At 36.9% G+C, this 22243-nt stretch overlaps 1 protein-coding gene across 1 annotated transcript; it reads left to right on the forward strand.

Moving 5' to 3' along the window:
- Positions 1 to 2336: 2336 nt before the first annotated feature.
- Positions 2337 to 15603, forward strand: LOC123548872 (probable 3-hydroxyisobutyrate dehydrogenase, mitochondrial). The gene is made up of 9 exons (XM_045336484.2): positions 2337 to 2468; positions 3281 to 3297; positions 6388 to 6520; positions 6894 to 7011; positions 7634 to 7755; positions 8522 to 8655; positions 10205 to 10281; positions 11328 to 11484; positions 12837 to 15603. The coding sequence occupies exons 1-9, from the start codon at positions 2348 to 2350 to the stop codon at positions 12993 to 12995; spliced, it is 1038 nt and encodes a 345-aa protein (XP_045192419.2). The 5' UTR covers positions 2337 to 2347; the 3' UTR covers positions 12996 to 15603.
- Positions 15604 to 22243: the final 6640 nt, after the last annotated feature.

Consider the following 22243-nt stretch of genomic DNA (forward strand, 5'->3'; position numbering starts at 1 on the left):
CCTGTGGATTACGGCCATCTGACATAAAAACCACTATTATGGCTTTCTCAAGTATGGTCTTTACATACAGGGTTGACCTAGATAAGAGGTTTATGGTAATTGTTTCGATAACTCAATACGATGCCTATATTTACAAAAATTTCATGTACGAAGGTCGGTCGTATTTATTTTTAAATATATGACATATACATTTGACATTCAATACATTATGCAGGTTATCATAGGGATTTATTAAGACAGATAATGTGTTTGCAAGTCATACTGTTTGTTTAGAAAGGTACCGAATCAACGTGCCAGATGAAATTGTATGACTTGCAAACTAATCCTCTTATCTTAAACTCGTAATTTCCATTCCAGTCACATAAAATATGTGAAAAAAAAATGTAAACCAAATATCAAATGCACGAGTATGTACGTTGCTCACACCTTGATACCCACTCGGCAAAGATAGATCTTTAAATTGCCCCCACCCCTCACCTCACTGTCCAAACATTTGTTGTCCGATTTTTCACCTACCTTCTCATCTAATAGTCTGGTAGCCTATATAACCGCAATATTTACTAGTGTTTTGTTCCAGCACCGCAAATAAAAAAAGACAGATAAGTAATGAAATGAATATACGAAAAGAGTTTGAAGAAATCTAGCAGCGAATTATTATAATTAATGGTACGAAAGCCATCAGTGCAGTAGAGCGTGAAATATATATTTTCGCTTATCCTGTAAGAAATTTTCCATCTGTAAGGATCTGTACTTCTGTTCAGAATGACAGTCATGATTGTTTCAAACTAAAAATGTACACTCATTAAAATTTTCAATCAATTCCATTTTAACTATTTTGATCATTAGTGATTTTTTATGAAGACTGCAAAATTAGCCGCTTTAATGTCACTTGTGAGAGTTATCGCTTGTTGAAATACAACTGTGAAAAGTCCCTCAATTACATGCCAGCTGTATAAAACTGGAGTTTTCGTTCAAAAATTATTTATTGAATTGGAAAACATAACATTTTTAATGAAAAATTTTCGACCCATTTTACTGGAGCATGTTTTGAAATGCAAATGTTTCAAATTTCCTTCCTATGAAAATACGTTAGAAATTCCATTTGCTGTGCAGCAAAAACTGCCTTTCATATTTAATTTTATTCTAAAACAATTTTTTTGCTAACAGAACTTTATTCAATACCGCAAATTTGAAAACCTTTTGAAATATATTCTTAAATTTTGGTTTATAAATGGGTTTGCGGTTTGTGCATCTTTCCACAGCTCTTTTGGAAATAAGGCAACAATGTATTATGCTGATTTTTATGGGTGCTTCATGGGTCTCATATGAAGACACATTACAAGTGTTACCATTGAGAGTAAATAACTATATTATGAATGGAATGTTTCCATCATAGACAGAGAATGGCATCATTACAAATGGAATGCTACCGTTCAGATTTTTTAATCATGCGCAAACTTAACTTCACTACATTTCTCATTCAAAAACTAAATCTAAACGAAAATGTTCACAGACTATAGGTATATATATGTTCGATAGTCTGTGTTAAATTAATTGAAATAAATGCCAGATGATATAGTCTAACAGTATCACAATGCTGAACTTAAAAACTGGGAACGGAAAATATGCAAGGTGCTAATCAAATGATGTAAAGAAGACGAAATTGATAAAATAAAAAAGGCATGACTTCGAGAAGCCGTTAAACTTTGCCGCGACCGAATCTGCTTACTGTAAAGTACATTTGTATAAGTTTGCAACAAAAATGCTTTTCAATTACTTGGACATATAACCTGCGTAACTTGCAGAGCCACTCATAAATATGATTCTTCACAAAACTTATTTCTGTGCAATTTAAAGGGGTCACTAGCGTATGTGCATGCCAGTTTGACAACGGTCTAAGAGTGAAATGACATACAAACCCACTGTTACTTGACATTCACTGAAAAACAACCGCAAGTGAGTTTATTTACACGATTTACGTCTTTTTTTATCAGGTTTCCAACCATTTCTCTCACTTGTACAAGGTTCGTAAACAAAAAAAACAACAAAAAAACAAAAAATAAAATTCACGCCCTGTCCGGCTTTTGTGTAACCTTTATCATGTTGGTTGCTTTCTGTGTTTTCATTTTTTTTTCTCTATACTAATTGTTAAATCACAGTTTCACACGTTTTTTGTTGTCTGAGAAGAATAAATTTTAGCAGCCGAAATATAAAAGGAACAGATAAATAATGAATGTACGAAAATATTCACTCCGAAGAAATCTTGAAGCGAACTGTTAATGGTACGAAAGTTACAAGTGCATTGGACCGTGGCGGCTGGTTTCCAGTATTTTTCGCTTTACATTTGATGTGTACACAATTCAAGGTACCATCAGTTTCAGCCATGGCAGCGATCGGAAGGAAATTTGTGCTATCTGCAGTTCCATCACGAATTGCTTCAAGAAATAGCTGCAATAAAACATTTTCTAGTATGCATATTGTAGATAATACATTTAAGTTTTAATCTGATACAAAAGCAGTACTTGTCAACTGATTGATCTTCTTATTTAATGTATTTTTATTGGGTCACCTTTGTAGTTCACGTCAACAAATTATGACAATTTAGCGTATTTAACTAATTAAGGTACAACACCTTAATTCTGTCAGTAATATCTCAAAATGCAAAATATATAAAAGGAAGTGTCCAGTGCAATAACAATTGCAGCGCTTCTTGTAGGTGTCCTCGGTAGCTCAGTTAAGGTAGAGCTTTGGCACGGTAAGCCGAAGGTCCGAGGTTCGAGTCCCGGTCAAGGCTGCACATTTTTCCTGAGACTTACATTTGGAGGTTCTACCCAGATGTTCACCAATGGTTGGCAAAGCAGTTTGACTGGGGCATGCATCTGAATTCTGTTAACAGTCTGCGGCAGACTTTGGCCCGTAGTGCCAATGTCTCGCAATAAGAAGGAAGGTGTTTAGCGGTTCTCGTATCGGGTGGCCTCGGTAGCTCAATTGGTAGAGCGTTGGCACGGTAAGCCTAAGGTCTGAGGTTTGAGTCCCAGTCAAGGCTGCACATTTTTCCTGAGATTGTTACACAATAATAAAAACAAGCCTGTTCTGGAATGTCTTTGAGGAGCTCTTTTTTCTAGATATTCAGGTTTAATTTTTACCTCTTTAATTTGGTTGCAATTAACATGATTAATGAAATATCAAATGAGATACCTTTAAATGTTTCTGTTACAACTTAGAAATTTCAAAATTCATGATTGTAGTAATTATTTGGTATTTTTGTCTTGTCTTTCAGGTTCTTCCAAAGTAATGGTAAGACTTTTTTATCTCTAGTTATTTATGCTTGGAAAAATAGATAAACTTCACTTTATGTAGGGTAACATCTGCCTTGTTACGCTACATCATACGTGAGTGCGTACTGTTACTGTCTGTAGGGTTGCCTTCCACATGAAAAACAAACAGCCAGTGTCCATATGGACATATCCCAGTTTCATATAACCAGTCACCATCTTAGTATCTGTATGGTAAGATTCTGTTGGTTATATAGCCGGTCAGTGTGTTAAAGGCAACGTCTTACTTGTAATATAGCTAGGCACTGTTTACATGATAACGTCTCGCTTGTATTAAATACTGTCAATCACTGTCATATGGGTAACATCCGACTTGTATAATGTAGACAATCATTGACTATACCATGTCAACTAATTGTCTATAGGGTTATATGGGTAAAATTCCACTTGTAATACAGCTATTCACTGTCAAACGTCCCACCTTTAATACTGTGTAAAGGAAACATCCCACTTGTGTAATAGTCAATAATTCTCCCTAGGGTAACATCCTACTGGTTATGTAGCTAATCACTGTAAGGTAACATGCCAGTTGGAATGTAGTCAGTCACGGTTTTTAGAGTAACATCACACTGGTAATATAGCTAGTCGCTGTCTATAAAAAAAAAGGGAAATATTCCCTTGGTTATATGGCCATTCCCTGTCTTTAGGGTAACATCTGGCTTGTGACATAACCATTCACTTTTTAATGGGTAATATTTCACTGATTATATTGTCAGTCTCTGTCTATAGTTAACATGTCTTTTGTTTAAGCCATGCATATATGGTTACGTAGCCATCTGTCTTTAGGGTAACAAACTACTTGTAATATAGCAGATCACTGTCAGTTGGTTAATGTCCCATAGCTAATCACCTATAACTCTCACCTAAGTTCAGCTTTTACAAACTTATCAATACTGTGAAAGAGTAAAATGGAATTGGCAAGTGCTGTAAGTTGACTTTTTGTACGCAAGTCCTTGAAAGAGCAGGGCATATAATGTGAACACCCGTGGCGGCGGGCGGTTGGCATCCAAAAACATGTCCGCTCTTTAAGTTGAACAGTTTTCATCCGATCTTCACCAAACTTGCTGACAACGTTTGTGGGCATAATATTTCAGCCAAGTTCGATAACCACCCAAATCGCCCCAGGCATTCTTGGATTATGGCCCTTGAATTACTTGAAAAACTGCAAATTTAGCCTTGTTCGCTCTCTTAAGTCGGAACAGTTTTCATCCGATCTTCATCAAACTTGCTGACAATGTTTTTGGGCATAATATCTTGGCCAAGTTCGATAACAAACCAAATCGCCCCAGGCACTCTAGGATTATGACCCTTGAATTACTCAAAAAAACTGCAAATTTAGCCTTGTCCGCTCTCTAAGTCGAACAGTTTTCATCTGATCTTCACCAAACTTGCTGACAATGTTTTGGTGCATAATATCTCGCCCAAGTTTGATAACCACCCAAATCGCCTTAGGCACTCTTGGATTATGGCCCTTGAATTACTCGAAATCTGCGAAATTAGCCTTGTCCATTCAAACAGTTTTGATCCGATTGCCTATTTCATCCCACATGGAACCTCACAAATACCTTGATTCCTTCTTACTCTTTTTGGGGGGTAAGAAGGCATACAACATCAACATTATTACCTTTATGATATGTATCAGAATACATGTATTTAGATGGGCATATTTTGTGACAGTATGGCACTCTAAATGTTAATAACTAAATTCTTTCTTTAACCTTTAGTCTGCTAAATTTCTCAAATGGATTGGTCTGTTATTCAGTTTGGGCAATACCATTTATTATTCAAAGGGGTGTTCATTGAAAATTTACTGACTGAATAGCGAACTGTGCAGACCATGATCAGCCTGATCTTTGTCTGCACTGGTCGCAAAGGCATAATCACTTGCCACCAGCAGGCTAAAGGTTGAAAAAAGTTAGTAACTTTCTTTTCCAAATGGTTTTGTTGTAGCTTGATTTGTTTCCAGGCCATCTTCTTCTTCTTGTCGTTCGCATCTACACTGTCAGACCAGTAGCCTCGATGAAACTTGTGGTTTGCGGAAGATCCTCAATGCCTCCATACAGTTTCTGGTGGATTATCGGCCAAGTCGCAACTCGCTCCAGATCATGCCTTTTACATCTCTGAAGTATATGCTCCGCAGTCTGATCTTCTTCACCACATGGACAAGTTGGCGATGATGTCAGTCTATATTTCTTGTACATGTGAGCATTGAGGTTGTTGTGCCCTGAGCAGAGCCTGACCATCATCACTTGTTCAGCCCGATCAAGGAGATGAAAAGCATCTTCCTCCATCCTTGGTCTCGTTAGTGCCTTGATGATGGTGACTTTCTCCTTGTAACTCATAGGTTCTGTTGGTTGTTCTGACTGAGCTCCCAGCTTAGCCAGTTTGTCTGCCTCTTCATTGCCTGCAAGTCCACAATAGGATGGAATCCAATGAAGTGCTACTTTGCAGGTTATACTCAGGCTCTGCATTCTCCTGGCTAGCTGCGGAGCTTTATTGTTGATCAGAGCTTCCATGACAGACAGTGCATCTGTGAGAAAGACGACTGAGGAGCTTTCTTCTGCCAAGTCTTCAACCATTGAGACGGCCTTCATGAGTGCTTCAGTCTCTGCCTTGTAATTGCTGCAGTGTTTTCCTGTGGCTGCATGTAGTGTTTCTCTCTTGCCAGATGAGTATTGAATGAAAACTCCTGCTCCTCCATCTTTGACGGCGCATGTGGCTGATCCGTCTGTATAGACATGAGTCCATAATTCCGGAGGATAGTCTTCATTGATCATAGCAAGTGTGAGGCTCTTTCGAATGCCTTCATCCTCTTGCTTCCCGCTCAAGACGAGGAACAGCAAGTCTCACAGTCACTGAGGACAGATCATTCGCTAGTGGGTTTATGATGTCTTCGCTACCTAGAGGAGTCGTTGGTATGCTCAGCTCAGTTTTGAACTCCAGACCATATTACTCTATTAGCTTATATTCAATTCTAGTAAAGATGTGCCTTTCAAATTAGCTTAGGTTCAATAACTATAAACATCATTTTGGATTTTCTATGTACTTTTAGGCACCAGGAAAGGTTGGATTTATTGGGCTTGGCAATATGGGTGGTCACATGGCCAGAAACTTGATAAAGAAAGGCCATAAACTGGTTGTGTACGATGTTTCTAAAGATCTTGTCAACAGTTTAAAGGAATCTGGTGAGATTTTACTGTTTGATATGTGCAATATACTTTGAACCACTTGCCACTCGATGGTTGCTGATCAGGGTTAGACATTTTGTTAATGGTGTAGAATTTCTCATGTGAGGAAACCATCCAGCTAGCTGATAAAGGAACCGTGGTTGAATCCAGATACCCACTGTGCCTAAAAAGCTGCCCAGAGGGGTACATAATGTCGTTCTACCCAACTACAATATGACATATCACTGTGGTTTGTGATGTTAAACCAAATAAAAAATTTTAAAGAAATAATTGTGTAACAACAAATCTCTGTTTTCGTATTCTCACTACATATCCCTTCCTTTTCCCAAAATCCAAGAACTTTAACACTGGTCTGATTTATTGATTTCAGGTGCTGCAGCAGCCGGCTCCCCAGCAGAGGTCGCCTCAGAAGCCACCAAGGTTGTAACCATGTTACCAGAAAGTGCTCATGTACAGACAGTCTACACTGGAGACAACGGCATTTTCAGGTAATCTCTCGGAGTATATAGTTCACATTAAAATCCATAACTCTCTTAAACTTCTGGTGTGATTTGATTGAAACTTAAAAGGAATTATCAGTATGAAGCCTTAAAGTACATATTCTATTTGCTTTACAGTAAGTTAGATATTTTAGTGGGTGTTTTCAGCCTATGATCAGGACATAATATTTACAAAATGAACAAACCCGCCCGCTTAGATCAGTAGGTAGAGCGTCGGTCTACGGATCGCGGGGTCGCGAGTTCGATCCTCGGGCGGGGCGTGTGTTCTCCTTGACTAGTTGATAAACGACATTGTGTCTGAAATCATTAGTCCACCACCTCTGATTCATGTGGGGAAGTTGGCAGTTACTTGCGGAGAACAGGTTTGTACTGGTACAGAATCCAGGAACGCTGGTTAGGTTAACTGCCCGCCGTTACATAACTGAAATACTGTTGAAAAACGGCGTTAAACCCAAAACAAAAAAAAAAAAAAATGAACAACTAAAAGTGACATGACTGTGTTGTCCGAGGTGCCTGGTTCTTAAATGCATTTTACATGAAGTAACATGCTCTCTTACCTTCTAACTCCTGTGGTACAATATGTGTACACCAGATACTTTCTCGTTTTCAGTGCCTTACAGAAAAACAGTCTTCTTATGGATTGTAGTACCATAGATCCATCTGTGTCACAGTCTATGGCAGGAATTGCGGAGGAAAAGGGTTCTTCCTTTGTGGATGCACCTGTGTCGGGAGGTAAAGCAGTCTTTCTGTTGTGTAATCAGTACAAATTTTTGGTCTTTGCAGTGAATTTTTAAGACAACATAAGATTATATTCCCAATATTTGAAAGATTGTTTTCCCCAAAGTACTGACAATGTTTAAAAAATATGATGCAAATCTGGCAGATTTTTCAAAAAAAATAATGTAAATCTGACAAAATTTCAGAAATTAATGGAAATCTTGAAAAAAATTCAAAAAGTAATGCCAATGTGATGAAATTTCAAAAATTAATGTAAATCTGAGAAAATTGACATGAAGTCAAGCTGCTTAAACCTTTACCCTGCTAAATTTCTTAAATGGACAGGTCTACCGTTTAATTTGGGCAGTACCATTTGAGCTGTGCCATGAGAAAACCAACATAGTGGGTATGCGACCAGCATGGATCCAGACCAGCCTGCGCATCCGCGCAGTCTGGTCAGGCTCCATGCTGTTCGCTTTTAAAGCCTATTGAAATTGGAGAAACTATTAGCGAACAGCATGGATCCTGACCAGACTGCGCGGATGCGCAGGCTGGTCTGGATCCATGCTGGTCGCAAACCCATTATGTTGATTTTCTCATGGCGCGGCTCATTTATTATTCAAGGGGGTGTTCATTTAAAAATTTACCGACCGAATAGCGAACAGTGCAGACCAAGATCAGCCTGCAGGGATGTGCAGGCTGATCTTGGTCTGCACTGGTCACAAAGGCAGAACCACTTACTGACAGTAGGCTAAAGTTTAAAATGTTGGATATTTTTCAGGTGTGAATGCTGCACGAGATGCCTTACTTACATTTATGGTTGGTGGTCCTGAGTCGGCGTACAAAGAAGCAAGTGAATATCTCAGTTTAATGGGGAAAAATGTTGTGCACTGTGGGGCGGTGGGCACAGGACAGGTAAACATCTAATCAGACCCTTGATTAATTCATTGACGAGTTTTCACAGTTGCATTGCTTTAATTAGAGAAAGTTATCACTACTAAATCTTGAGGATTGAATGGAAATCTGTTGTACTTCCTTTATTTAATGAAAAATGACAGTTTTCCTTCAAACCTTTTGATGTTTTTTGTACGCTTTAACTAGTCTTTGTCTGATTAATAAACACGATTGATATAATAGCAGACTCAGTTTAATTATGTCTCCCACCAAACAGTGGTGTGGGAGACATATTGATTTACTCCTGTCTGTGTGTGTGTCCGTGTGTCTGTCACAAATCTTGTCTGTAATCTAAGTTGAACATTTCTCATCCGATCTTCACCAAACTTGAACAAAATGTGTTTGCCAATAAGTCCTCGGCCAAGTTCGATAACTAGCGAAATCGGCCCAGGCATTTCTGAATTATGGCCCTTGAATTACCGAAAATCGCTCTGTGCACACTTGTCTGCACTCTGAGTCGAATATTTCTCATCCGATCTTCACCAAACTTTAACAAAATGTGTTTGTCAATAAGTCCTTGGCCACTTTCAATAACAAGCCAAATTGGCCCAGGCACTTCAGAATTATGGCCCTTGAATTATCGAAAATCACTCTGTACATAGAAGCCAGTGATACATGTATTGGTGCATGGTTGACTCAGATACGTAACTATTCAGATGATTAGGCAGTTGTGGGAGACATGCACTTTTCCTAAAAGCAGCTCTAGTTTGAGTCTAAAACATGAAACACCCCTAACGCTCCTCTAGCACAGCCTTACCGGTAAGTAGAACTACTATAGTAAAACTGAAAGGACTCATGATCCCAAAACATGTGATTAATTGCCTCTGAGCTCAAACTTAAAATTGCCAAATTGCAAAAATGCACTCTTAAGACTGACCTTCATCTAAAAAGATCTTGCTAAAATAAAAAAAATCTGCTCCATTTGCTGTAGGTCTGCAGATATAGCAAGCCACAAGCACCACAGTGTGTTTTGTCTAGAAACTGTCACCCAGTTTAAAAAAAAAAATAGAACACAATGCACATTTTGCACAGATTGGGCCTCCACTTTAGGTAGTGGACTCAGCAATTTCCGTACAGTTAAGTATTCTCTCACTCTCTGTATCCCATTTTGTCATTCTTTGGCAGTCATGAACACATAGATTTCCATATCTGTCAGGGGGAAAATGTTGAAATACCATTCGGAAAATACATAATCAAACAGAAATAGCGAATTGTCTTTATGGGCCTCTACTTTGAAGACAAGAAAACTGTGCTTTTAAAGGGAGATATGTTTTATGAAAGAGAATGTTTAAGGAAACAGAAAGAAGTCATTTTATCATCAGCATATTTGGCGGGATTGTTAAGTTGCAAAAATATAAAGTTGTCAAAACTTACTTAGTTAGTGGTGAAATTAAAGAGAAATTCAAGAAGAAAACTAGTTGATTTTATTTTATAGCAGTTCTAGGCAGTTTTTCACTAACAATTATAGTGTGCTAATTGAAGAATAAATAGGCAGTTATATTTTTTTCAGGCAGCAAAGATTTGTAACAACATGTTGCTTGGCATTTCAATGATTGGAACTTCAGAAACAATGAATCTCGGAATGAAGTGAGTATCAAATGAAATGCCCTCTATATACAAGTAGCATTCATTACACTGTGAATACAATACATGTATATTTACAAGGGACATATTTTCAGATTTATGTCCCTTGTATTTATTACTACAGTAGAACCTCTTTTAATGACACCTTAAATACCTCTCTACATAGGCAATGCCTAAGGCAGATACTGTGAAGTTATTAATGGTCAAAACAGCCATTTCATTGGGACATGAATTTGCGAATTTTAAATTTTGAAGATGAAATGAATGGTAAGTTTTGAAGATAAAACAAATGGGAAATTTTGAAGGTAATATGAATGGCAAATTTTGAAGACAATATGAATGGGAACTTTGCAAGTTATCTGGGATTTAATTTTATGGATTGATTCAACCTGTGTGCAAAGCCAATGAAAATTAAGTCCCCAGGAAAAATAAAGATTTTACTGTATTCCTGCTTCTAATAGACCAGTTTCTTGGTAGATTAAGTGGAGAAGTTGCACTATTCATTGTAATTGTATGAAATAAAAAATCCTAAGGATTCATTGAATTCTTGATGTATATATGTATTCATAAAATAGTAGAGCTATTGGACTCGCCCGTGCGTCCCCGTAAATGGAGCTAATACAAATCTTACAGTTTTGAAAATTTCAAATGACTGTGTAATTCATTGGAAACATAGTGAATTAGTTGTCTTGGTTGTCTAAATTGAGATTAAAAGAAACTATTAGACCTGAAGTCAGCAGCCAGCCAAGGGAGAAACACCTGGCTGCTTAGAGCATGTGGCTTAAGACAAGTTTAATTTAGAACAAAAAGTCATTTTTGCGAGCGTTTAACATTTGCTAAATTCCCGAGGCCATACATCTCGCGAAAATTAATCCTCGCATAAATATTCACCATTAGTATAATTTTCAAATTCAAGTATGACACCATTTTTACAATTTTGCAAATATTAAACCTCGCGAAATACTCAAAATTTTGAATTTGCTAAATTTTGACCGAGCAAAAATATTTGCTTTTAGGTACAGTAAATGTATGATGGTTTGTATTTGTAGGTTAGGGCTCGATCCTAAACTCCTGGCAAAAATATTGAACATGAGCTCCGGGCGATGCTGGTCATCAGAGGTATATAACCCATGCCCTGGAGTATTGGAAGGTGTGCCATCCAGTAATGACTACAAGGGTGGGTTTGGAACAGCTCTCATGACCAAGGTATATAGTTAAAGCATTTTTAGGGTTTTGAAAAGGATAATTGTAGTCAAAGGTCAAAAATGTGATTCAGAAACTCAGGAATTCTGTGTTAATGCTATTTAAATGTACATTTGAGTGCTCAAGTTCAATTAAGGTTTTGTAATTCTAATGGGAATGTAAATGGACTGCAGCATATAAACTCTGGCGTTCAAGGTCCGTATTATTTAATTTACTTACATAATTTTACTATGAAAGATCTGTCACTAAAACAATGACAGTCAATGACAGTATGCAGCTCTCCATTCATTCAGTGCACTTATTCGCTACATTGACAATATGCAATTCTCCATTCATCAGTATAGTTATTATGCCCCCTTCAAAGGAGAGGGTATGTTGTTTTACAGGTGTTGGTTGGTCCGTCCAATCAGTTTCCGGATGATAACTCAAAAACACTTGAGCCTAGAATCATGAAAGTGTTAGGGGGGTTGGTCATGACCAGCAGATTACCACTATTGATTTTGAGTTCAGTAGGTCAAAGGTCAATGTCACAATGACCCAGAACAGTTAAACGGTTTCTGGACGATAACTGGAGAACGCTTGAGCTTAGGATCACGAAACTTATAGGGAGGTTGATCATGACAAGCAGATGATCACTACTGATTTTGAGGTCAGTAGGTCAAAGGTCAAGGTCACAGTGACTTGGAACAGTTAAACCGTTTCCGGATGATAACTCAAGAACGCTTGGGCCCAGGATGACAAAACTTAATAGGGAGATTAATCATGACCAGTAGATGACCCCTATTAATTTTGAGGTCAGTAGGTCAAAGGTCAAGGTAACATTGACCCGGAACAGTAGAACTTTTTTGCCAAATAACTAAAGAATGCTTTGGTCTAAGATCAGATTTGATATGGAGGTCACTTATGACTGGTAGATGACCCATAATTATTGATTTGAGGTCAGTACGTCAGACGTCCAGTGCACAGTGACCAAATAATTTCTGTTCCTTGTGCAGTTACTGAATGCATCAAGGGGGCATTTTGTGTTTTACGAGCTCTTGTTCACTTACTGTGACAATATGCAGTTCTCCATTCTTTCAATATAGTTATTCATTTACTGTGACAATATGCAGATCTCCATTCATTCAGTATAGATCAGTCTGAAGTTCTCCATTTATTCAGTATACTTACTCACTTACTGTGACAATATTCAGTTCTCCATTCATTAAATGCACTTATAATTTGCTTACTGTGTGAAAGGTCATTTAGTAGTAACTTTATTTCTCCACGTTGTCAAGAAGTTGTCCCTTGAAATATTTACAATATTAAAAGTTATGTGAAAGCTAATTTTGACATTTTTCCCTTTTTCATACCAGGACCTGGGTTTAGCCCAGAATGCTGCTACGGCGATGAAATCCCCGACACCAATGGGATCCCTGGCCCACCAGATGTACAGAACTATGACAAACCACGGATATGGTGGCAAGGACTTCTCATCAGCATTCATGTTCTTACAGGACCAGAAAAAGAAATAAATAGCATTCGTGTGATTTTAAACAAGAACAATGAAACCACCTCAAGTTTTAATGAAGTAATTCAAGTTTTTCCTAAATTTATTTGATAAATTTGTACCCTTAAGGAAGTACATGCATAGGACTCATTAGGAACATGACATCCAATAAACTGATTCATGTTAACTTACATAAAAAATTATTGAATTTTTACTTTTTGATATTTGAGGCAGTATCTTTCTTGATTTTATGCATTTGAGTGAACCTTGAAACAGAAAAAAGTTTATTGTAGTGCTTGTAATTGAATTGAATAGGTTTGAAAATAGTTAAATCCTAACATATAAGATATGTAAACAAATATGTAAAAGATGTCCATGACTTTCAATCTAGTCACTTTTCTTGAAAATCTCAGTTTTGTCTGCTGTTGTTTTTTTTTTGTTTTTTTTTTTGTAAAAAGCACTTTTTAAGTTCTTACTTTTGAAAAAAAAAAACAAATCTATTAATTGGCTTCAGTAGAAAAGAAGTTGAGAAAAGGAAATGTTAATATATAATTTTACCTGAAATAATTACTCAGTACACTTTACTATTTGTGCATGTATTTTTATATGGTTTGGTACTAAATGAATTGATTGTTTGTGTGTCTGTGTGTTTAACCAAGAATGGTTTTTTGTTTGTAAGTATAATGCAGGTTTATATAGTGTGAACTGGTGTATGTGTTTTGTGGGTTGTGTATAGTAAATCTTGACGCAGGGGAAGTAATTACAAATGAAGTTATTACTGGTACATGCCTTACCATAAATTGTACAAGAAAATTCCTGTTTACCATGCTAGGGAGTCACAGGAAGTGTGCACATTTAAAGGCGTACGTTAGAGTCTCTGTATATAAGATGGGCGAAATTTTTCCCGATAATAGAATTTCTTCAAACTTTGGATATTGAAGGACAATCATCTAAAAAACAAAGCTATGCAATAAAAGTCAAAGGTCACCAGTATTGAAAAAGAGTTATCTGCCCTTGAAAATGGCATTTTTCAGGTATATAACAAATAGCTGATTAAACAGCTGTGCTGTGCCTTAAGTGGCCCTTGTGCCAGTATATGTTAAGCCTGGAGGCGTATTACTTCATGCCAACAATATAAGCTTCTTTATATTTGTTTCAGGGATATTTCTGAGTATGATTATAGAAAGTTTTATGTCATGATGTGTATTACTTGAGCATTTGTAGTTAAAACCTCCCCTCATATATATATATATATATATATATAATCAACCTGGGTTTTTTTCATGTAACATTACCATAAACATGTTGGTGAGCTGCAATATGAAAAGAAGGTATGCAAAGTAGAACAAATCCCCCTTGCTCATTTTGACCTAGGCATACAGCCGATCCATTTGACTTCGCTGTTTTTGTTTTAAAATATCAATTTGCATCAACATATATTGAAAACTAATTTTAAATGTGATAATTATCGAATTTCAACTGGTCTGAAAATCGGGATGTTTGGTGAAAAAAAGTGGTGGGAATTTGTTTGCATTGGATAAATTACACAAGGTGGATTTTGTCTGTATTTTGAATGATCATGTTAAAATTTTTTAGACAATCATGATTATTTTGAAATATTGAATTTTTATACAGTGATTATATAGATAAGTACAGTTATTGATTTTTATCTATAATTAGAAAGTGGTTGTTTGATTTTTGTATAATAACATAAGTCAACTTAACTGTTTTTAAGCAGAGAATTATCCTGCAAAATACTCAGTTTTGAGATGTGCAAAAGGTTGATACAGACTAACAGTGGGATGGAGTTATTGTGTAAATTAAACATGAACTTATTGTGCATTTTAACAATGGGATTAACTATGCAATTTTTCAGTGCGTACATGCATGCAAGTTAGTTTTAATTCATGTTGAATTGAACAACAAAATTGAAATATAGTACATTGTCAACAAAAGGATGAACTAGCTGTGTAAATGAACAATATAGAATTAATATGTTGTACATTATCAACATTGGGATGAACTTAGATAAATAATTGTTGAAATTAACAACAAAATTCAAATATGGTGCATTATCAACATCACAATGAATTTACTGTGTTGTAAATGAACAATAGACATAAATATGTTGTGCGTTATCAACAACAGGATGAACTTACAGTGTGATGGGATATTTGTGCAAAACAACAATAACAATACGATGAACTTTTTGTGCGAAGTAACAATTAGTTTAATATGTTGTCCACATAGAAAATGGAATCCACTTTCAACAATAATTCAAATGCAAGGTTACAGTGTAATGAAATGAGTGTTAAGAAACCACAAGACCTGCCGTCATACATGTATTGCTTACCATATTCAAATGTCCCAGTCTTTAACAAACTGTGTAATTTTGAAGTGAATTGTAATAAAAACATGCATTTTGTGACAACTATCTGTTTTTGTTAATGGCAAATGTTTTTAAAACCTTTATCATTGGTCTGGACCAAAACTTACTTTTTGTAGTAAAAAGGATTTGAAAGGTTGTTTGCATTATTATATATTAGTGGGTCATAAGATTTTGTTAAGACTCATATTATAATGGCAAAGTGTTTTACAAAAAAATGGCTGTAAATAAAATGTATCACTCAAAATTCTTTTCTTTGCATTTCTTGAAACATATTTATGTTTCATTTTTAGCCCACCTAACCCTTGAGGTACTAAAATAGGTGGATTGTTGGCCCTCCATCGTCCATCATTAATATTTCACTTGAAATTTATATCTGAAACTACTGGTCAGAATTGGTCCCTGTGTTTTTAGGGTCAATATGCCAAAGGTCAAGGACACAGTGACATGGAGACTGAAAATGACTAGGTACCCATTAAAGATAATCCATGTTGATTTTGGGATCAAACGACTTGGTTTAGTTTTAGTGTAGTTTATTAGTCCCCAGCTGGGACTATAGGATTGCGTTTTTCCATCAGTCCATCATTCCTTCCGCCTGTTTGTACTTCCGCGTCCGGTCCAAAACTGTGTTGTCCATTATAGGATTTCAACATTACTTGGCAGAAATGTTCCCGTTAATAAGACAATGTGTATAGCTAAAAGATCAGGGTCACGCTTGGAGGTCAAAGGTTATTTATTTTATTTTGTTGGGTTTTACGTTGCAACGACACAGTTATAGGTCATGCTTTGATGGTGGAGGAAGACCCCAGTTGCTCCTCATTAAATCACGAGCGGGCACCTGGGTAAAACCTTCCGTACGTCAGCTGGAGCCACCCCTCCGTCACACTTCACTTTCGATCAATAACTGGAGAACCATTTGACCTAGAAACTTAAAACCTCATAGGATAATGGGGCTTACATGTAAATGACTCCTATTATTTTTGGGGTTACTCGATCAAAGGTGAAAGTCACATGGACCTGAACATGGAAGTCCGTTTCTAATCAATAACTTGAGAACCACTTGACCCAGAATGTTGAGACTTAATAGGATGATTGGACATGTAGATTAGATAACTTCTATTGACTTTTTGGATCACTTGATCAAAGATCAAGGTCAAAGGGGCTAGAACATGGAAAACCGTTTCCGATCAATAACTGGAGAACCATTTGGCCCAGTACCTTCAAACTTTACAAGATGATAAGACTTACAAAGTAGATGACCCTTATCGTTTTTGCGCTCACTTGAGTAAAGGTCAAGGTCACAGGGGCCTGAACATGGAAAACACTTTCCGATCAATAACTTGAGAACCGCTTGACCCAGAATGTTAAAACTTCATAGGATGATTAGACATGCAGAGTAGATGACTCCTGATGACTTTAGGATCACTCGATGAAAGATCAAGGTCACAGGGCCAGAACATGGAAACCCGTTTCCAATCCATAACTTGAAAACCACTAGGCCAAGACTGTTGAGACTTCGTGGGATGATTAGACATGCCGAGTAGATGATCCCTATTGCAGCCAACCATCAGTGTCTCTTTGACTTTCGCTCCTGTCCCCTATTGAATTCTTGCCTATTACTATTATGCATTGGGGGAGACATGCTTTATTACAAAAACATCTTCTAGTTATTATCTCCTTTTGCATATCTCTTTGGTACATTTATTATTCTTTACCTTACCTTCACACTTAGTTGTCCCTATCGTTGTTTCAATTGCCTCCTTAGTTTCCAGTTGCCTTGACCTTTCTTTTAGTACAGTTAGTAACGGCCGCAAACAGTCTATTTGTATCAGTTTCCATTTATCTTGTAATGAACCCTGTAGTCAATTATCGTTTATTTACTGTTGAAAAAATGAATTAAATATTGTACTGTAACACACTGCTGTTCTACATCATCAGCTCATGGCCTGAAAAGCTTTTCCAACTTGTCGTCCTCATTTAGAAGCATTGGCATAAGCTGTTTAAATGTAAGTAAACTCAACATTTCCTTGCATAATTATATGTTCAGCATCTTCAAATTCATCACTAAATACGTTGAATGTTTTCGTAAAGTCTTGTGTAGTTATTAAATTTTCTCAATTATTTAATGCAAATCATATATAATTACCATCATGGAAACACGAGAATACGCAGTTTCTCAGTGGAGGATAGTTCTTGGTGGTGGCCGAGAATAAGTTTTGAAATACTAGTGGTATCATCACAAACCTGTGAATATGTGACCAAGCTTGTGGGAGGAGTAAAGATAAAGGTAAATTTTATTTACCGTCGCTTTGTGAAACAAGGAACAATAAGCTATGTAGAGCTTTTAGGACGACCCTATATTAAGAACAGTTAAAACCAATTATACCTTACCCCCAGCAATGTGCCGGTACCCATTTACAGTTGGGTCTACTGAGGCAATAGTGATAAAGTGCCTTGACCAAGGACACACCGCAATGGGAGTAGCCAGGAATCGAACCCGGTGCCTTCACCTCCGTAGGAAAGCGTCTTAGCCCTCTCGACGTCAGTGGTGCAAGTTTAAGATTTGTTACATGGTAAATGTGTTTTGTGTGTGTTTTATCTAGATGTAAATAGGTGACATATGCCTACGTCCAAATGTTAAATAAAATAACCCACAAACGGCGGAGACTACCTCAACCCTAGTTGGTCGAGTCCCGCACCAATTTTATTCTTGACAGGGTATAAAACAGAAAATGCATGTAACTGTTTAGGAAACATACCAACATAATGAGGATTATATATAACGCTAAAGCCTGGTTTATCATAAAATTATCTGAAGACATGTATACATATACTGAGTATGTGCCCCCGTTACCACCAAAATTAGTGAATGCATTTATATATGCCCACCACTTCACAAGTCATTCGTTTGTTATTTAATCCGATGGCATGAATGTGGCAGAAAAAAAGTATGATATAGGCATGAAAAATGAACTGTTAATTCCTCCAAATGTTTCAAGTGTTTTCCTATAGACATAGATAATGAAACATACAATAACTGATCACAGTTTTCAAGCAGCATGCCTCCAGATTTGGCTAAAAAGTAATCTTTCTTTCAAATTGAAGTTTGGTCATATTATGAACATTAGAGTATGAATTTTTGTTTCTAAAATATTTTAAAAGTTCCAAATCAAGAAAAAAAGATGACCGCGTCGGAAATCGAACCCCGGACCGCCGCGGCAATAAAGACATTTTCTCGTCGTCATAACCAATAGCGCTATACGACAATTTTAAGCATACCAAAATTTATGACAAGAGGGATGATTTTAATTTTAGTATTGTAAATTTCCCCCATTTGGATGGGAATGTACTCCAGGCTACATCTTATGGGATATATATTTCTAAGTTAGTTCGGTTTGCAAGAGCGTGTAATCATGTTAAGGACTTCAACGTAACCTATATATTATAAATAAACTTCTACAACAGGGCTACCGTTATTATAAACTACGTAAATACTTTGCTAAATTTTACTATCGTAATTCAGATTTGGTTTTGAAATACAATAGCAATTCAAAGACACTTCTGCGAGAAGGTATATCAAAACCTGTTTTTATGGGGATGTGGTTTACAAACTTCGTAAGATTTTGGGTCATGGCAATTTTCCAATAGTATTTAGTAAAGTCATTAAATGTTTCATTAAAAGAGGTTATGATCAAACTGTTTTGAGACACACCGCATGTTTGGTGTTCAGCCCTTTTACAGTTGGACGCTACGCTTTCCTTTTTGATTGTGTCTGACGGAACAGGTGGAAGACTCTATGATAAGTAATTCTTAAAACCCACCAGGACTGAGCTATTTTGATTTCCGTCTTCTGGCCTGTTTCGTCGGGCCCTTTAGGGTGTTTCCCTCGTTGCTCTGTCTTCTGTAAAGGCATTGAGTACGTGCGTTTTAGGTTCTTAAGGGTTGTATTTATATATATATATAGAAGAGCATTTTTGTGTTTTACATTACATGCCTTCTGTTGCCTTTGCGTATATTAGGGTTTCACCTGGCGGGGATAACTTTTATTTACATTGTCATGTGACTTTGGAGCATGGTGGGGGTAAGAGTGAGGTTAGGTGCACCATAAACCGGTTTAAGCTCCCCAGTAGTGGTTTTGCCACTGACCGTTCCAAGGCGGTGCCCCACTGTGTTCCTTTGTTTGTTTGTTTTGTCCTTGTGTGTTTGCTTTGTGTGTGTGGTGTGCGTGTGTTGATCGTGTGCGCGTTTGGGGTGGCTGCGTTTTTAGAACGCGGCTTTCCCTGTTGGATATTCTTCCTTGTTTTTATTACTCAAAACGTATTTAAGTTGGCATCACCAAACTTTACTCATTTTTTAAAAGGCATGTAGTACTATTCCCTTTTGATCCAGTAAAAGCAGATATTTTCCCTTTTATTTGGTTAGAAATAGGTATTTTTGACTGTATCTAACAAACTTATTGATGTATCTTCATGAACTTTTATACACATTTAGATCACTATATGATAGTGGTGCTTGTGCAGCTTTCGTCAGGATCACTTATTTAAATAATTATAGACTTATTGCCCTTTTAATTGTTTGACAATCCATGATTCCCCACATAACAAAATATTCCATTGATATATCCTCGTGAAATTTAACACAAACATATACATGTATCACTTTAGGGCTTTGAAGGATACATGCATCGCTTTCCACGGGATCTCTTCAGTAACTGCAGAGTTTGTGCCCTTTTAAATGTTTTAAAATGCAAGTTGTTTTCATCATATTAACATAGTAACCAGTTGATAGATTTTGAAATGAGCCGCGCCATGAGAAAACCAACATAGTGCGTTTGCGACCAGCATGGATCCAGATGCGCAGGCTGGTCTGGATCCATGTTGGTCGCAGATGCACTATGTTGGTTTTCACATGGCGCGGCTCAAATGTTAAACAAATATAGGTCACTGTAGGGCAGTTGTGCACATAAACTTTTTTCAGGATATTTTAACAAATATTAGAGTTATTGCCTTTTATGTTGCCTTAAGAATGTTTACGTACTTAAAAATTTGTCACGCTATACTAAAATCAGTCAGGGTACCTTCAAACCACAGCACATCCCTATTGTACATAACTTAGTGTATATCTGGAAACTAATTTCCTCGGTTATGTGTGACAAACATCTTGGTGTCTACTTTTCTGATGATTGCTCTTTGCATAGAATTTAAATTAACTCCAAGAGCGGACATGGGAAAGAATAGATATTACGATAATTCTCATGTTTCAACTAGACGGCTAAGTGAGTATGCTTGTGTGAAACTCGAACCCCAAAAAATAATCAGCAAGAAGATGCACGTTTTGTTTCTTGGGGTGCTAAACTTGTATCTCTTCATGAACCACATAGATACACTCGGGGCGTTGAATTCTTCATGTGAGGAAGCCATCCAGCTGGCTTACGGAAGGTCGGTGGTTCTACCAAGGTGCCCGCTCGTGATGAAATAATGCACGGAAGTGCACCTGGGGTCTTCCTCCTCCATTAAAGCTGGAAAGTCGCCATATGATCTATCATGTGTCGGTGCGACGTTAAATGCAAAAAAAAAAAAAAAAAAACACACACACACACACACACACAAAAAAAAAATAACAAACAAAAAAAACGTTCCTTGAGAATCGCTTGAAAGTCGAATACAAAACCATAAGGCAATTCTTCTCTACAAAAATGAAGAACAACCTCCTCCTGATTATCTTTCTTCTCAATTCCCGCCATCAGTTGAATAAACTTCTAGACATACTTTACGTAATGCCACTGATTATTAGCACATCTCTTTATTACAATGCCTTTCTACAATGGACTCTTAGGGGTTAGAATACGTTTTAATATATTAAATTCGTTAGTTTCCTTAAATATCGACTCCAGAATGCTCTGTTACTATTACATAGGAGACTGGAAATGGCTGGTAGATTCTGTTTCAGGATCGACTCGATACTGAGAGCAGTTCTTGAAACCAGATTTCTTTAGAGAAAGCATTTCTTTAACATCTTTTTTAAATGTGGTCTTTCAGAGAGTAATAATCATTTCTTCTTTGACTGTCACCACTTTAGTGTTATCAGAGTTCGTTTCAGTCTTGAAACTCCTTCCAACTATTATACGATTACACTTCACACTCTACCGAACAGAGACCAAGATCTCACTACAGAACAGAGACCGGGATCCCAGCGATTGAAAAACACGTGTAAATACTAGTATATCAGCAGTTCAAAACTACATTCGGGAACGCAGACAATCTTCTTAATTTATTTATCCTTCCATCGTCCTTTTGTTCTTCTATTTTAATATCATTTAACTTACTCTCAAGACCTTAACAATATGCTTATTTTCCCTTACGTCCCTTTACATACAGATGCATATTTTGTACTTCTGTTTGAAAAACATTTTGTTTAAACTAAACTGTCGCAGTTTTCACAAAATGGTAGTACAACTTATGACATTTAAACAAGGTAAAAATATACTTTTGTAATAACGCTACAATAGGTTATTGTTACTTGTTTTACTCGTCACATTTTGTAAAACATATAAGGTTTACGTGAATTGTGGAAACAAAACGTGATTCGGATTGTAAAATACACGTGTTTCCTGTGGCACGAATTTAGAACTTCGCAAACAAATTGAAAAGGCCGTTTTCGCGAAAAAAGTACTAGTGAATTCGTTCTACAAATAAAATTGCAAGTGGAAGGCGAAATAAGGGACATCAATTGAGTTACCTCCTATAAGATTCTAGCATTTTCATTGGTTGAAAGGTAGTCACGTGGTGACCTCCTATATTTCTGTGGAGTGTCAATGTGGGGTCAGTATGATAAATATGGGGACTCAGTTAACGCCCCCTAGCCCTCCATTTATCCTACTGTCCCCA

Source organism: Mercenaria mercenaria, chromosome 6 (genome assembly GCF_021730395.1).
Source record: "Mercenaria mercenaria strain notata chromosome 6, MADL_Memer_1, whole genome shotgun sequence".
Classification (NCBI taxonomy): domain Eukaryota; kingdom Metazoa; phylum Mollusca; class Bivalvia; order Venerida; family Veneridae; genus Mercenaria; species Mercenaria mercenaria.

What these genes read in the sequence shown, in the direction of transcription:
- LOC123548872 (XM_045336484.2), top strand. Translation starts at nt 2,348, where the DNA reads ATGTGTACACAATTCAAGGTACCATCAGTTTCAGCCATGGCAGCGATC. An exon ending in CAACAGTTTAAAGGAATCTG is followed by an intron (nt 6,521 to 6,893) that starts GTGAGATTTTAC and finishes TATTGATTTCAG; the next exon opens with GTGCTGCAGCAGCCGGCTCC. An exon ending in GGGCGGTGGGCACAGGACAG is followed by an intron (nt 8,656 to 10,204) that starts GTAAACATCTAA and finishes TATTTTTTTCAG; the next exon opens with GCAGCAAAGATTTGTAACAA.